This window comes from Chinchilla lanigera, unplaced genomic scaffold, assembly GCF_000276665.1.
Source record: "Chinchilla lanigera isolate Chin_1 unplaced genomic scaffold, ChiLan1.0 scaffold00032, whole genome shotgun sequence".
NCBI classification, from domain to species: domain Eukaryota; kingdom Metazoa; phylum Chordata; class Mammalia; order Rodentia; family Chinchillidae; genus Chinchilla; species Chinchilla lanigera.
The window spans coordinates 15,921,490-15,933,681 of NW_004955433.1; the positions used below are offsets into that span (position 1 = coordinate 15,921,490).

Consider the following 12,192-nt stretch of genomic DNA (forward strand, 5'->3'; position numbering starts at 1 on the left):
TAGACAGCCCCCGTCTCCCCGGGAGGTCTGTGTGCAGCTGCGGCTGTCAGCGGTGCCTGGGTGCTGGGGACGCGAGCTGCAGGGGCTGGGACCCTCCAGGATGATGTGCTGCTGGGTGGGAGGAGTAGGCTGGGTGATGAGGAGCTCAGAAGCCAATCAGTGCCAGGTTTGTCTCTGAGCAGCCAATCTGGGAGCAGGGGCTCTGGGTGAGCAAGTGGCTGTTCAGAAAGGCTGTGGGGAGGAGGGGCCGCCTGGCTGCCAGCGTCTGTGTATAAAAGGCCCAGGAGCTGAGCTGACCGTCTCCCAGAGCTGACCGTCTCCCACTCGAGCTGCCCCCTCCCTCTGCACCCGAGTGACTCAGGCCTTTGTTTGCCCTTCCTGGTCCGGGCGAGTCCCCTCCTTCGGCAAGATGCCGGAGTGCTGGGATGGGGTGAGTGAGGGCCCTGGGGCAGCCAGGTGGGCCGGGAGGATGGGGCATCTTTGTGACCTGTGGGAAGGACAGGGCGTCCCTCTGCCTACGGTGCTTCACTTGGAGTCACTGAGGCAAGCCCACCAGTCCCTGTAACCTGGTCCACCCGTGTAGCCGAGGGCAGCTGCTGGCCTGGTGCTGGGGGTGGGGTGCGGTCTGTGGAAATGGAATGAAAGCACAGACCCCTCTCTGCCTACGTGGCCCTGTGAACCCTGTGTGCATGCCCTGCTGGCAGCGAGTCCTCCTCCTGCCGTGTGCCCCCTCTCAGCGTCTGTGTGGGTGCTGGGACCAGCGCAGCCCACTGGGCTGCTCCTCTGTGAGCCCTGGGCTGTGTCCAAAGCGTGTCCGGGGGGCTGTGCCCGCAGGGTCTGTGTCCTGTCCCCATGGGGTTCTTGGTATTTGGATGGCAGCTCCAGTTTGCCATTGGCGGCCTCCCATGGATGGGGACTGGGTAGCCAGACCAGGACCAGGAGCGGACAGATTCATGTCCCCAGCCTCTTCTTTAGAAGTGGCTTGCATGTCCCCGGGCTCTGGGGTGCCAGCTCAGCAGAGGAGTGGAGGTCTGGACCTTCAGGCAGGCCCCCCAGCAGGGAAGAGGGCAAGAAGGGGTCACTTTCCTCCTGTACCCCTGGGTGACAGTAGGTACCCAACCCCTAAGCAGCTCTTCCTCAAGGAAGGAGAGGCAAGGACAAACCTCCCCGCCCCCACCCCTGCCCTGCCCTGGCCTGCCCTGCTGGGGTCGCCTTGAGTGGGGGCCATGATGTCAACCACTGTCCCCCACGCAGACCTTGTCCCCTGAATTATTGCTGCAGCTGACGAAAAGAATCTTCTCATGCACTGGCTGCAATCCCCACCGTGCACCAAGCCCAGCTCCCCATCCCCCCAACCTCCCCTTCCTCACCCCCCTCCACCCTCAAGGTCACTGGTGAGGGAATGGGAGCTGAGAGGACGTCAGAGCCCCCTCCCTGGCTGCCGCACTGCATCCCGTGGGCACCCACCGGGAGGTGGGCTGGGCTCTGACGTCACCGGGAGCCAATGGAGGCTCTTGGTCCCTGGAGTTGGGAGTTCGCGGTGCGCCAAGCTCCAGTCCTCGCGCGCCTCCCACCTTGGGCAGTAGAGGACCGAGGGGATGTGTACGAGCTGCTCTCAGGCAGGGCTGGATCTGAACTCCCTGCCAGGGCTGGGAGGAGGGCGGGGAGCTTGTTAGGAGGATTAGGCCAAGGTCACTAGGCCCCAGGGACTGACAATCTGGCTAAAGCCCCTGCCTGCCATGGCTGCTCAGACCCAGCTGTGTTGCTGATGTCAGCCTCCTGCAGATGGGTACCCGGGCAGCCACACCAGGACTGGGGAGGGACAGATGGGGCCTTCTCAGCAGGAAGGCAGAGGTCCCCATCACGCCCATGGAGAGTGGAGGAGGTCTGCCTTCTATCCCCCAGGGCAAGAGCTGACTCAAAGATAACTGCCCTCTGGTGCAGAAAGCCGGCTGTTGTCCCTTGGCCCCTCCCTGCAGCCCTGAGAAGACAGGGAGTGGCCCGGATGGGGCTGGCAGGCACCCAGCGGTGGTGGGCATCGGTGGGCACTGCCTGCTCAGCGGTCTGTGGGGTGGAGCTGAGCCCTGGCCCCTGAGGAGCCCTGGCCCTCCTGGCAAGTGCCCTACCCCAGCTGCTCTGGGCTTGATCCTGGGCGAGTCCCTTGCCCTTTCTGCGCCCAGTGTCCTCCTGTGTGGCATGGGTAAGTGAAAGGACACGTGAACGGAGCCCACCCAGTGCCCGCAGACAGGAAGCTGCTGGGCCCCTGGGGAGGGCAGGCCTGGGGCCACTTGGAGGACCACAGGGCTCAGACCCCCCGCAGAGTGCGGCTCCTGGGGTTGGCACCACCGTGTCACTTCCTGCCGGAGCCACAGTCCTGGCTAGTCCTGTGAGACCAGACCCCAGAAAGCCAGTCCCTGAGAGGCTGTCCCCTGTCACCCAGATCTCCCCCTGTCTGAAAGTGGGGCTGGGGTCCTTTTCCCTCAGAGAACGTGGAGGAACCTGGCAGTCTCAGTCACCAGCTCTCTCCTTCCTGTCCCTGACCCCAGTGCCCCCTCCAACTCTGGGCCACCCTGTGGTCCCCAGGGCTCCCCATAGCGCAGGGTAGGCCATTTACTCACCGCTGCTGACCTCCTTGCTTTCTGACTGAGTGTCCGGGCCTGCCCGCTTGCGAAGGCACCAGCCAGCGGCAGGGCATCTCCCACGGCTCGGGGCCGCGACCAGGCCTGGTGCTGCAGCTGTAACCGAGTCCCTGTGAGGTGACTCCGGCGGAGAGGCTGGGGCGCAGAGTCACACAGGGAGGAGCGGAGCCAGGGCCTCCGAAACAGCTCGACCCTGAGAAGCAAAACAAAGGGCGTACACTCAGGAGCACCCCAGGCCGGCCCTGCAGAAGGCTTGGGATCCAACCCTACCCTTCCTGAAGGAGGGCCTTGGGGACACTTGGATCACAGGAGAGGGCGCTGAGGTGGAAAGAAGGGCATGAGTGAGTGGGGAGGGACAGGGCTTGGCCCGCATGGCGGGTTCCAGGCAGGGCTGCTGCAGCCACAGGGCCTGAGGCCCAGGCTGCTGTGCCCTTGAGCATCAGGGAGCCTTTGTGGGCTCTGCATGGGGGCCACCTGGGCCTCCTGCCACTGAGGGCCTGCAGAGGGGCAGCACGGCGCACTGGCTGGCTCGCAGGGGGCCCCGGGCTTGGTGACGTTCCTGCTGTCTGTGCTGGAGCCCCCCGAGGATGGGTCTGCATCCAGCCTGTCCTCTCTGGGGCTGCGGGGAGATGGAAGCAGGGCTCATGGCTGGGGCCCGTCTCTGCCCCACCCCTGGTTCCCCAGAAGAGCCAGGAGCGGAGGCTGCCAGAGTCCAGCGCTGTCTGTACCCTCCAGGAACACGACATTGAGACGCCTTATGGGCTTCTACACGTGGTGATCCGGGGCTCCCCCAAGGGCAACCGCCCGGCCATCCTCACCTACCACGACGTGGGCCTCAACCGTAAGTGCAGCCCGGCCTCACTCAGGGCTCCCGCCTCCCCCTCTGCGGCACGCACTGTCCTGCCCTGCTCACACTTAGCGCTGTGGCCTAAGCCCTCCGGCCTCATTTCCCTGCTGAGTGCTGGGGCTGATCACCCCACCCCGCCCCGCCCCACAGGCCCCCTGCCTCCCCTCCCCTGCACGGCCGGCTGAGACCTGTGTCTTTGCAGACAAGCTGTGCTTCAACACCTTCTTCAACTTCGAGGACATGCAGGAGATCACCAAGCACTTTGTGGTGTGCCATGTGGATGCCCCGGGGCAGCAGGTGGGGGCGTCGCAGTTCCCCCAGGGGTAGGTCCCCTCAGGCCCCCTGCCCCTCCCCAGCCCTGCGCCCCAGGCTGCACGGCGCCCTGATCTCCGCTCTGCCCACAGGTACCAGTTCCCCTCCATGGAGCAGCTGGCTGCCATGCTCCCCAGCGTGGTGCAGCACTTTGGGTGAGTCCCTCCTGGCCCTGCCCCGGTGCCAGGGACCAAGAGGCGCCCGCTGCCACTGCAGAGCCATCGGCTGAGGGCTGTGGGCGGTGGGTGGGGCCTGCTCTGGATGGTTCCCTGGGAAATGGCACCCTGGCCCTGGAGTGAGCAGCCGTGCTCTATCTGTACCAGGTTCAAGTACATCATTGGCATCGGAGTGGGCGCCGGGGCCTATGTGCTGGCCAAGTTCGCAGTGAGTCTCCCGCCCCGCGCCCAAGCCCCTGCCCAGTCCCAGGGCCCCTGCTCTGCTCCTTCTTCCTCTGTCCCTACCCCCACCCCCCTCCTCTTCACTTGTTAAAAAAGCTCTCTCTCCTCTTTTCCCTCCAAGGAAACTAACTTGAGAAACAGAGCCAGGCATGGTGGTGCACACCTGTAATCCCAGAGCTCTGGGAGGCTGAGGCAGGAGGGTTGAAAATTTGAACCCAGCCTGGGCAACTTAGCAACTTAGTGAAACCTTGTCTCAAAATTTAAAAAGGACTGGGAATATAGCTCAGAGTCAAGGCCCTAGGCCCTAGGTGCAAGTCAAGTTTCCTTTATTTTCTGTAAAAGCAAAGAAAACAACATGTTTTAGGTTCATTGTATTTCACATGTTTGGAAGAAGACTTTCCAAACTAAATCAGAAGGTGCTGGGGATGTAGCTCAGTGGTAAAGCAGTTGCCTAGTGTGTACCTGGCTGTGGGACCCATCCCTAGCACTGGAGATATATGTACATATGGAATATATGTTTGCAGATTAAGAGGGAAGAAAACAGTGATAGAGTCATAGATTCTAAATAAGTCAGGGAGCGCTTAGGGGTTGAGGCTGGAAGGAGGATCAGCAGGGTGCCTGTCCCTGCGGTCCACTTGGCCCGTCAGTGGCTTCTTACAGAGCCATTCCGCCTCCTCTGACCATCCTGGCCACCCTGGAGACAGGCAGGGCCGTGGCTTCACAGCCCCCTTTCTAGGGGGGCCCCAGGGGGCTCCCTGCCCCATCCCTCCCGTCTCCCCCTCCTGCAGCTCATCTTCCCTGACCTGGTGGAGGGACTGGTGCTCATGAACATCGACCCCAATGGCAAAGGCTGGATCGACTGGGCAGCCACCAAGGTGAGCTGGGAGCGCCCGGGGCTGGGCAGTGCCGTGAGGGGCGGCGCTCATGCCGGCCTCCCCCTTGCGCAGCTCTCCGGCCTGACCAGCACTTTGCCAGACACGGTGCTCTCCCACCTGTTCAGCCAGGTAAGGGCTGGGACGTCTTTTTTTTGGTACTGGGAATTGAATGCACGATCCCGCGCTTGCCAGGCAGGCGCTTGCACCGCTGCGCTATATCTCCAGCCTCTAGGGCTGGGACTTCTGCAGAGCCCGGCCTGCCTGCCCGCCTGCCCTAACCTAGAGGAGGTGGTGGTGGTAGTTTGGCCTCTGCCCGCCTCACCCCTCGTTCTCTCCGTCACCCCTGAAGCCCCACCTTCCCAGCCCTCCCTGCTGGCCCGCTGGGAGTGGGGCGAGCGCTGCGCTGGAGGTGCTGCCCGCCCATCCCCTGAGCCCGCTCTCTGTCTGTGTGCTCCCCTCCACCCTCCCCCGCCCGGCCCAGGAGGAGCTGGTGAACAACACGGAGCTGGTGCAGAGCTACCGGCAGCAGATCGGGAACGTGGTGAACCAGGCCAACCTGCAGCTCTTCTGGAACATGTACAACAGGTACGCACGGGGGTTGTAGACGAGCGGGTCTGGAGCCCGGGAGACAGCTGGCTTCCTGCCCAGGGTCACAGCCTCCTGGGGGCAGCGGGCAGCGAGGCTTCAGGCCTGGCGCTCGAGCTCTCCTGCTTCTCCTCTGGCGGGACCACTGCAGCACTGCGGGATGTTTGTTAGTGACACCCCGACCCCAGCAACGGGGAGCAGCGGTGCCAACCTTTGTGAAATGGGAGGGGTCGACTGAGGTTGTAGTTTTCCTTTTTTCTTTTTTAATTTTTGTGGCACTGGGTATGGAACCCAGGGCCTTTGCACTGAGCTACATTCCCAGCCCTTGTGATCCTCCTGAGACACTGCGGGTTTCCCAGTTGTGCTCAGTGGTGTTGGGTGTGAGCAGACTCCCTTGCCTGCCTTTCCTTTCTTTTGCAAATATTTATTAAGCACTGCTCAGTTAAGCACCCGCTGGAAAAACAAGAGACTGAGAGACCCGGATGTGAGCCCCTGTGTGGAAGGCAGCAGAGAGGGAGGGCACAGGCCCCACCTTCTGCAGTCAGCAGGGAGCTCCCGGGATAGAAAGGTGGTGCCCGGAGCTCTCCGCACGGAGTGCAGATGTAGAGCCCTCCTGGTGGGGGCTGAGTCTGGAAAGAAGTCCTAAGTGAGGAAAGCCCTGCAGCCCCGTTCCTGCGGAGCAGGCCCACGCTTACCTGTGCGTTGACCAGTTGGCCCAGGTGGGCTCGGGGCCCCTCACCCAGTCTTGATGGCTCACCTTTGCCTCTGCTCCTCCTACAGCCGGAGAGACCTGGACATCAACAGGCCTGGGACAGTGCCCAACGCCAAGACGCTGCGGTGAGTGACTGCGGCCCTCCAGGGGCCCCGCCTCTGTCCCCTCCCCGGGCCAAACAGCCCTTTCCTCTGTGTCTGCAGCTGCCCCGTGATGCTGGTGGTCGGGGACAACGCTCCTGCTGAGGACGGGGTGGTGAGTGTGCTACGGTGGATGGCGCTGGCGGGCCCCAGCCAGCAAGGCCAACCCTTGATGCAGCCCAAGGTGGTCTCAGGGACAAGCCCTGGAAGGCGGCATCCCGGCCACTCCGCGCCATCTGCCATGCATGCGTCTGTGCCTGGAGGGAGGATTGGGGTCACCGCCTCATGTGCCCCCCGTGCCTTCCCTGTCCTGCAGCTCCCACTTTAGTCTCTCCACACTTCAGGCCCAGAGCTTAAGATCTTTCTCTTCTACACTTTGACCCGCACAAAATGGATTCACAGGGACGAACAAGGGCGCTCCTCCCCTGTGCCCCCTACATCCGGGAGTGCCCAGAAAATACCGTGCCTTCCTGTGCCCATGAGGAGCTGGGAGGAGCAGGGGCGTGGGCTGCTGCAGGCGGGCCTCAGTCTCCCGCTACACCCCCTCACCTCACTGCCCAGCTCATGTGGCCCCTGGAGTTTTTGCAGACCCACCCAAAGGGGCCCCAGAGGTCCGGGCTCTCTGGCTGATCTCCAGAGCTTTGGGGATCCCTGAAAGGAAGAAGCCAGGAGTGCAGCCTCCTCCGGGGCCTAGGCGCACATCTGCCCCAGCACTGCCTGCTTCTCTACCCTGGGCACAGCCTTAGCGCTGGCGGTAGGGGTGTCGCTGAAACCGCCTCCTTGTCCCCAGGTCGAATGCAACTCCAAGCTGGACCCGACCACCACGACCTTCCTGAAGGTGAGCATGGCCGCAGGGAGGGGCCCTGGCCCAGGCAGGGCAGGGGCACAGTGTGTCTGGCCCGCAGAGCCTGTCCAGGTGGGGGGCCCCACTCAGTTCACCTCATTCTCTCTTTTGCAGATGGCAGATTCTGGGGGGCTCCCTCAGGTCACACAGGTGAGACTCTCAGCCCTCCTGCTAGTGGGAGCGGGCTGGGCTGGGCTGGGCTGGGCTGGGGGAGGCCTTCCCTTCCTCCAAGCCCTGGCTACGTAATCAAAGCTTGTGCCTTTCCTGCTCTCCTGCAGCCAGGGAAGCTGACTGAGGCCTTCAAATACTTCCTGCAAGGCATGGGCTACAGTGAGTGCTCCCCACCTGCCCCACCCTGAAACCAGTGGGTGGGCTCCAGGGCTGGCGCAGTGTCCGGTGCTGAGGACCTGTGGGTGTATGAGCGCTGTGTTACCCGGGCCCCAGGTGCTGGGTGACCTCGCCCGACTCCGCCAGTGGGACCCAGCCCAGGCCCAGCTCTCTGGTGCGCAAGCGGAGGCCTCGGGGCACTGTTCTGAGAGCAGGGCTGGGCCTGTTGGGAGAGGACTCTTCTCCCGCCCCCAGGGGTCCAGGGCCTGGGCTGGGTCCTGCTGGGAAATCCTGTTTAAGGTGAGTCACCCACTCTGCAGGGGCTAGCTGTACAGCTGGGCCTGGGGATGCTGAGAGCCCCTTCGTCACAGGCGGTGGGTGGTACCCAGGGGCCTCGTAGTATCGGCTTAGAATGTGGGGACCAGAACAGGCAACTGGGACCCCATGGTGTTAGAGCAGAACCTGGAGGAGGCGAACCTGGAACTCAGGAAATGAGCCATGGGGTGGGGCCTGCTCCCTGTCCTCCATTACTCCCCAGCTTTCCCCTTGGGTGATGAGACCCAGACTGTGCTGCCAGCCCCACACACAGCTCTGTGATGCTGGTGTACCCCCTTGGGCCCTGCTCCCCCCCCACACACACACACCGTTGCTCTTCCGGCTCCTCCACTGCTGGGAGGCAAACCTCCTCTCCATTCAGCTTCTGGAGCTGGTGTCCCCTTGGGAGAAAGGTGTGGGAGCTGCGGAGCACAGCAGGAAGGCAGCTCCCCCAGCCCAGGGGCCGGCCAGCCTCTGCGCCAGGAGGAGGGCAGAGAGGCCCAGGCCGCCAGGGTGGCACGGCTGGCTGAGGCCAGGCCCTGCGCTCACAAGAATGAGTGAACATTTGTGAAATGACGGATGAGCAGCACTCGCCGGGGGCTGGGGTACATTCCTAGGGTCCTGGGAGCGAGGAGGGATTCTGCGCTGGGGAGACCGAGACCCCGCAGAATCCTGAGGACCCTGGGACTAGGCTATGGGCCTCAGGGGCCCTGCTGACATGAGCCTGGTTGCAGGTGAGATGAGGGCCCCCATCTCACTGGCAGGGCTTCCTCGGGTCGCACTGAGATCAGTCCTAGGGTGGGCGGGCAGGAGGGGGCTCCTGAGGCTCGGCCTGCCCGGCCCTCTCTCTGTGTGTCCACTCATCTCACTCTGGTCCATCTCCACGTCCTTGCCACGCCGGGCCGCGATCTTCACTGTGTTCTGTGTCTCCCCGCCCCGCCCCTCTGGCTCTGTCTTCTCTCAGTCGCGTACTTGAAGGACCGAAGGCTGAGTGGAGGAGCAGGTAGCCCCGCGGCCGCTCTCCCGATGCATGGTCGCCCCCTCCGGCCTTTGCCCGCTCCTTCTCTGTGCTGTGCTGCAGCCAGGCCGCGCCTTGCTCAACTCAAAAGCCCACAAGATTGGTGCTCTCCTGCACACGTTGGGGACTTGGTCCTGCTGAGCAGCTGGAGATTAGGTCTTAGAGCAGCCTTGCTGCTAGGCTGTCAGGGGCTGCGGGAGTTGGAAGCACAGGCTCCTCCGATGCAGAGCCTGCTGGCCTTGTGGGCCGTCGGGCCTGGCCCTGGCCCTGGCCCAGCCAAACAGGTGAGCAGGCAAGTTCAGGAGGAAAGAGCTTGCTCCATGCAGCTCACGTGCAAAACTCTAAGTAAGGGCCAAAACGGGCCCGGAGGCAGCTTGTGGCCGTGACACCACATCCTTTCCAAAGCGATCCTGCTTCCCCACGCTGTCCTCTTGTGGGAGGCCATGCTGGGAACAGCACATCCCCGCGCCAGCTGGGGGCTGCCTGGCCAGCACGGGCCCTGCATGCCTCAGGCTTGATGGGGCCGGCACACGGCGCCCTGGCTTGGGCTGGGCCTTGTCTGGAAGATGGGTCTCGCTGGCCGCTTTGCTTGCCATATCCTTTGTCCACCTGCCAGTGCCAGACCCTACCTGCCAGCCCTCAACCCATCCTTTTCTGTCCACAGTGCCCTCAGCCAGCATGACCCGGCTGGCGCGCTCCCGCACCGCGTCCCTCACCAGTGCCGGCTCCGTGGACGGCAGCCGCCCGCAGCCCTGCACCCACTCAGAGAGCAGCGAGGGGCTGGGCCAGGTCAACCACACCATGGAAGTGTCCTGCTGAAGCCCTTGGGCCTGCCCGAGATGCTCACCACCCTCCCACCCACATCGAGGTCCCACTGCCGTCCCTGCGCCAGCTCATTTTCCCTTTGTTTTTGTGAGGGTGAACAGGAGGAAATGGGGTTACTTATCTTTTGTTTAAAAAAAATGAGGGCTCGACCTTGGGTGCTGCAGCAGAGTGGTCTTCGGGTGGTTTGAGGGGCTGCCCCCACCGGATCTGCCCCACTGTGCTGACTTGGCTGCCTTGGTCCCTCTCGTCCAGCCCGGTGGCCCAGGCACAGGGCCAGGGCGGGAGGGTGGCTAAGGAAGGAGCTAGAGCCTGGGGCCCGGGCTCAGCCCCCGATTAAAACCCTTGGCGGGAGAGGAGAGGATGCATGGGGTTTTGAGATGATTGGTGCTGGGCCCTGATGCAGAAGCCTGGAGAGTGCAGCAGAGCCCTGGAAGGCCCTGTCCCTGTGCCCCTAGCATGCAAGGTTCTGATCTGTAGTACCGGTGAGGGCCACCTGGACTGTAGCCACAGGGGGCAGCTGTTATCCTGGTGCTCTCTGGGCTGGCTGGTGCTGTAGAGCTGGGCAAGTGGGGTCTGAAGATAGAACCAGGAGAACCCACAATCTGGCCACCCCTTGGCCCTGTCCCATTCTGAGCCAAGGTCTCCCTGAGGCAGAAGTCACCTGGTCCTGTCTCCCTAGTGACCTGGCTGGGGGCAGAGGGAAAGGCTGGGATTGTGCCTCTAAGAACTTCTGGGTAACCACTAGAAGTCAGCAGGGGCCAGAGACAGGGGAGCTGAGAACTCCTATAGACCCAGCTGCATCGGTTGCCAAAGGGCAGGCATCACTCAGGCGGTCAGTTTACCAGGAGGGACCAGCCCTGGGCAGCAGCAAGCCTTTGGAGGGGGCACGGCTGAGGCTTGCTAAGTCCTGGGGCGAGAGCTTAAGGTTCTTGAAGTGAACAGGACCAGGTAGAGGAGAAAGGCTCCCACACACCCTGACCCCTTCCTGCCACCTAAGCCCAGGGCTGTGCTGTTTACTTCCATCCACCCAACCTTGTCAGGTAGACTCTCCCGGCCCGGAAACCAGAGCCATTTGTCATAGACCCTACGTCAACTGTCACAAATCCCCAAACAGAGCAGGAAGAGAGCACCGAAAAAACTGAAGGGCTGTGGAGGTGGGGAGGGTTGCGTGGGGAGTGCTGAGGCCAAGAGGACACCCAGATCCATATTCATCAGCACACATCACCCCCTGCCATAATCTTAAGCCATTGCTAGACCAAGGGCCTGGTGGAGTGTAGTCTGCCCCGGATCTGCTCACTCACGTGCTTCCTTTGAATATTGAATGTGACTGTTCAAAGCTGGTAGAATTAATCCCTCTTACTGTAGATAGCACTGCAAGTACTGTTTTCTTCTTTCTTTTTTTTGCTGTGTTCTTTCAGATGAGATATATAAATATCTACATTATATATATATATGTATATTGGGTCTTCCTGCGTGTGGTTTTCCACCGGAGGTTGTCTCTTCTTTGGTCAAAGTGAATTTATTTTCCTCTCTGTACAAAGAGCCTACTTTTGTGTATTCTGGTGGCCGATGTCATGAGATTTAGAGATGACAAAATGTAAAACAAATAAAAACCCTTGTCGATGTAGAAAGTTAACTGTGCTGTAAAACTAATAAAGAAACTAAGAAGAGCGCGGCTGCTGTGTGTGTGAGGGGCTGGGGCGCAGGTGGGCGCGGGGACTGCGTGTCTGCGTTTCCGGGGCTGTCACACACCTCACCTCGCCAATCCCACATCCTTCTACAGACTAGATGTGCTTCACCGCCGAGAAAACCGAGTTTTAGGACATAAAGGATTTGCATCCAGAAGAGATCAACGTTAGGGCGTTCCAAACCCCTCCCCATAAGCTTTCTAGTCAGGGCCTCATTTTCTTAAATAGAACAACGTGCTGTTTCCCCACGTTTAACCACGACTTGTTTCACTCTTTATTCATTTACTGGATACGAAATGTGTCCCTCCTGTGTCATCTAATGAGGTAATGAAACCCGCCACGTTGTAATGAAAATCGCACTCACACTTGAACCTAGGAAATCTCAATTCTCCGGGACAGACGGGAGGGGAAGTAACGGTGGAGAGCCATGTACGAGGCAGCAAAGGATCACGATTTTTTGGAATGAGCGTTTTCTTTTTGGGGCGGCGGGGGGAGGGGGGCAGCGCTTCACTAGGCAGCTCAGGCTGGCCTTCAACTCACAGGGACCCTCCTGCCTCAGTCTAACGAGAGCTGCGCTTACAGGCGAGCACCACCACGCCCATGGGAACGAGCGCTCTGCACCGCGGGCGGTGGGGCGGCGCGGCCCCGCCCCTTCCGCGCGGACGCC

The 12,192-nt window shown here is 61.7% G+C and overlaps 1 protein-coding gene across 3 annotated transcripts in view; it reads left to right on the forward strand.

Annotated features, from left to right (window-relative positions):
- The window catches only part of Ndrg4 (NDRG family member 4), an 18,117-nt gene extending 6,606 nt beyond the window's left edge, over positions 1–11,511 (forward strand). The window contains exons 1-15 of one of the 3 annotated variants that reach the window (XM_005388444.2): positions 275–430; positions 3,375–3,480; positions 3,689–3,809; positions 3,891–3,953; positions 4,122–4,182; positions 4,985–5,071; positions 5,144–5,200; positions 5,553–5,656; positions 6,437–6,493; positions 6,572–6,623; positions 7,299–7,346; positions 7,467–7,502; positions 7,631–7,682; positions 8,959–8,997; positions 9,677–11,511. In XM_005388444.2, coding sequence (XP_005388501.1) covers positions 410–430; positions 3,375–3,480; positions 3,689–3,809; positions 3,891–3,953; positions 4,122–4,182; positions 4,985–5,071; positions 5,144–5,200; positions 5,553–5,656; positions 6,437–6,493; positions 6,572–6,623; positions 7,299–7,346; positions 7,467–7,502; positions 7,631–7,682; positions 8,959–8,997; positions 9,677–9,831 — 1,059 coding nt within the window. In that variant the 5' untranslated portion in view covers positions 275–409 and the 3' untranslated portion in view covers positions 9,832–11,511. Of the gene's footprint in view, positions 1–274; positions 431–3,374; positions 3,481–3,688; positions 3,810–3,890; positions 3,954–4,121; positions 4,183–4,984; positions 5,072–5,143; positions 5,201–5,552; positions 5,657–6,436; positions 6,494–6,571; positions 6,624–7,298; positions 7,347–7,466; positions 7,503–7,630; positions 7,683–8,958; positions 8,998–9,676 lie in introns of those variants that run through there. The other 2 variants (XM_005388445.2, XM_013516126.1) reach the window with 2 other exon arrangements.
- The last annotated feature ends 681 nt before the right edge of the window (positions 11,512–12,192 follow it).